This window comes from Terrapene carolina, unplaced genomic scaffold (assembly GCF_002925995.2).
Source record: "Terrapene carolina triunguis isolate 2854851 unplaced genomic scaffold, T_m_triunguis-2.0 Scaffold51360, whole genome shotgun sequence".
Taxonomy (NCBI): Eukaryota; Metazoa; Chordata; order Testudines; family Emydidae; genus Terrapene; species Terrapene triunguis.
Genome location: NW_020715711.1, coordinates 2,690 through 5,907, shown reverse-complemented (window position 1 = coordinate 5,907; position 3,218 = coordinate 2,690). Strand labels below are relative to the sequence as shown.

General features: G+C 66.3%; 1 protein-coding gene across 1 annotated transcript; it reads left to right on the top strand.

Annotated features, from left to right (window-relative positions):
* Positions 1 to 6: 6 nt before the first annotated feature.
* On the top strand, positions 7 to 2,868 carry LOC113405864 (zinc finger SWIM domain-containing protein 4-like). Its single transcript, XM_026647149.2, has 4 exons — positions 7 to 35; positions 835 to 998; positions 1,453 to 1,546; positions 1,994 to 2,868. Exons 1-4 carry the CDS (start codon positions 17 to 19, stop codon positions 2,866 to 2,868), a joined length of 1,152 nt encoding a protein of 383 aa, XP_026502934.1. The 5' UTR covers positions 7 to 16.
* Positions 2,869 to 3,218: the final 350 nt, after the last annotated feature.

The following is a 3,218-nucleotide window of genomic DNA, read 5'->3' as shown; positions in this document are numbered from 1 at the left end:
CGAGCTGGCATCGGCCATGCTCACCGCAGCCAAAGGTGAAGCCAGACACTGGGCCAGTGCTTGGAGCACGGGCCTGGGAGCCAGGACTCCTGGGTTCTGCCCCAGCTCCGGGAGGGGAGCGGGGCCCTGTGGTTAGAGCAGGGGGGGCTGGGAGCCAGGACTCCTGGGTTCTATCCCCAGCTCCGGGAGGGGAGCGGGGCCCTGTGGTTAGAGCAGCGGGGCCGGGAGCTAGGACTCTGGGGTTCTGCCCCAGCTCCGGGAGGGGAGTGGGGTCTAATCGTCACAGTGCAGAGGGGTAGAGTTGGGCACTAGGTCTCTTGGGATCTAATCCCTTCTCTGCCACTGACTGAGTGCCCAGGTCAAGTCCCTCGCATGGCCCCATGCTGATCCCACGGGAGGACGAGGAGACCGCGGAGCCCTGAGCTTCTGTGATAGACGCTTGTTCCTCTGGGCCAGGCAGGGCCCCCCCAATCCCCTTCACATGGGAAAGGACGTGAGATCTCAGCCTGGGGCCGGATCAGAGCCGGCGCCCCCTAGAGGGGAAAGGCCCCGTGCCCCATTCCCCACCCCCCTGGGCCAGCCAGTCCCCACCCTGCTGCCAGATGGGAGCTGGCGCCCCCTAGAGGGGGAAGTCTTTGTAGCCCCTTCCTGAGGCTCAGAAGCTGGGCCCCTGTGATCGCTGGGCGCTGCGGGCGTCAGCCCCTCTGGGAACCAGGCCCGCGGGGGCTCGAGTTGGGCTCCCCCAGTTCCTAGCCCTGCAGCTTTGCAGATCCTCTTCCCCTGGGCGTCCCAGCCACCCCTGGGGCTAATCTCTGCCCCCCATCCCTGGTCTAGGAGACCCCAAGTGGCTGCACACGGTCCTGGGGTCCATCCAGCAGAACATCCACTCCCCTGCCCTCCTGTTCAAACTGGCCCAGGACGCCTGTAAGACTGCGACGCCGGCCAGCGCCCCGCCGGACGCCACGCTGCTCAACATCTCCCTGGAGCTCGGCCTGCAGGTATGGGGCGGGGGGAACGACGGCTGCGTCCCCACTGGAGGAGTGTGAAGATCTTGACAGACCCAATTGCTGCGGTCGCTTGCCCAGCACTGACATGCAGCCACCTCTGGGGTGGGGCGCAGCGGCTGCTTAACAGCACGCAGTGGGAAGGGGGTGGCATCTAGTGGTTAGAGCGGGGGTGGGCTAGGAGTCAGGACTCCTGGGTTCTGCTCCCAGCTCTACCACAGATTCACTGAGAGACCTTGGGCCAGTCCCTTCCTCTGTTGTGCCTCAGTTTCCCTTTCTGTGCTGTGACCCCTCCCCGCGTGCTCTCAGCCCCTCTGGTGCAAGGCTCCGTAAGAGCTCTAATCCGAGCGCACGGCAGCTGTAGATGGGCTCCCCACCGTGGGGGCTCTGTCTTGTGGGGGCCGTGGCCCGGCCACTGTCACAAGCTGTGTCCCCCCCCCCCCCCCAGGTGATGCGGATGACTCTGAATACCATGACCTGGCGCCGGAGGGAGATGGTGCGCTGGCTGGTGAGCTGTGCCACGGAGATCGGGGGGTGGGGGAGCTGGGGGGGGGCATTGGCGCCCTCCCCCCGTAGTGATACCCCATGAATGGCCCTTGGCCCAGCTAACCCCCACACCCCACCCCTCTAACACGGCACCTGGTGCTCCCGGCTCATAGCATGAGTCTACCAACCCAGCATGGCTGGGAGCCAGGACGCCTGGGTTCTCGTCCCAGCCCTGGGAGGGGAGTGGGGTCTAGTGGTGAGAACAGGGGACGGGTAGGGCTCCTGGACTCCTGGGTTCTCGTCCCAGCCCTGGGAGGGGTGTGGGGTCTAGTGGTGAGAACAGGGGATGGGTAGGGCTCCCGGACTCCTGGGTTCTCGTCCCAGCTGGAGTTGGGCAAGGTGCTGTCTCTTTGGATGGGGAGATCCCTGCCCGCTGTGGGGTTCGCAGGCTGGGCGGGCGGGTGGAGACCCATGAGCTGCACTGACCCCGCCCCTCCCCCCAGGAGTGCAGGCGCTGATGAACATCATGCAGAACTGGTACAGCCTCTTCACCCCCATCGAAGCCACCACCATCGTGGCCGTGACGGGCACCACCCCGGCCACCCTGCTGCGCCTCAACCTGGCCTTCGGCCAGCGGGACGAGCTGTGTGCCCGGGCCCGGGCCGTGGCCCTGCAGTGCGCCATGAAGGACCCGCAGAACTGCTCGCTGCCGGCCCTGACCCTGTGCGAGAAGGACCACGCCGCCTTCGAGGCCGCCTACCAGATCGTGCTGGACTCGGCCGCCGCGGCCGGCATGGGCCACTCCCACCTCTTCACCGTGGCCCGATACATGGAGCACCGGGGGCTGCCCCTCCGCGCCTACAAACTGGCCACCCTGGCCTTCTCCCACCTCAGCATCGCCTTCAACCAGGACACGCACCCGGCCGTGAACGACGTGCTCTGGGCCTGCTCGCTCAGCCACTCGCTGGGCAAGAGCCAGCTCTCGGCCATCGTGCCCCTCATCATCCAGAGCGTGCAGTGCGCCCCCATGCTCTCCGACATCCTGCGCCGCTGGAGCCTGCCCCCGCCGGGCCTGGCCGCCCTCTCAGGCCGCCGCCACGCCGCCAAGCCCCCCGCCGCCCCCGGCCTGGACAAAGCCCCCCTGTGCCAGCTGTTGGAGGCGGCCATCGCTGCCTACGTCAGCACCACCCACTCGCGCCTCACCCACATCAGCCCCCGGCACTACAGCGAGTTCATCGAGTTCCTGTGCAAGGCCCGCGAGACCTTCCTGCTGGCCCCCGACGGGCACCTGCAGTTCGGCCAGTTCCTCGACAACCTCAAACAGACCTACAAGGGCAAGAAGAAACTCATGCTCCTGGTGCGGGAGCGATTTGGCTAGGGGGCGGGGCCCCGGGCTGATCCTCTTCCTCCCCCTCCCCCTCCCCCTTTGGGTCAGTTGGGGGGGGTCTATGGATTCAGCTGGGGAACCCCCACATCACTGCCCCCTGAGGGTGGGGTTGGTTTGACATGGGGGGGCCTCCCACTATTCAGTTAGGGGGGAGCCTCATCTGACTGGGGGTCCCTGGGCTAGGACTTGGTCAATGGGGGAGGACTCTGTACCCTTTTGAAGGACCCCGTTTCTCTCCAGTGTTTAATTTATATTTGGGGGGGCGGACTCATGGTGGGGTTGTAGGAGTCGCAGATTTCAGTATTACCGCAGGATGGCTGCGGCTACCGGCTGTCTGCCTT

Bases quoted from the DNA above. Each gene is read 5' to 3' on its own strand.
- LOC113405864 (XM_026647149.2), top strand. The intron at 999-1,452 runs GTATGGGGCGGG...CCCCCCCCCCAG, and splicing joins CCCTGGAGCTCGGCCTGCAG to GTGATGCGGATGACTCTGAA. The intron at 1,547-1,993 runs GCTGGGGGGGGG...CCCTCCCCCCAG, and splicing joins GGAGATCGGGGGGTGGGGGA to GAGTGCAGGCGCTGATGAAC.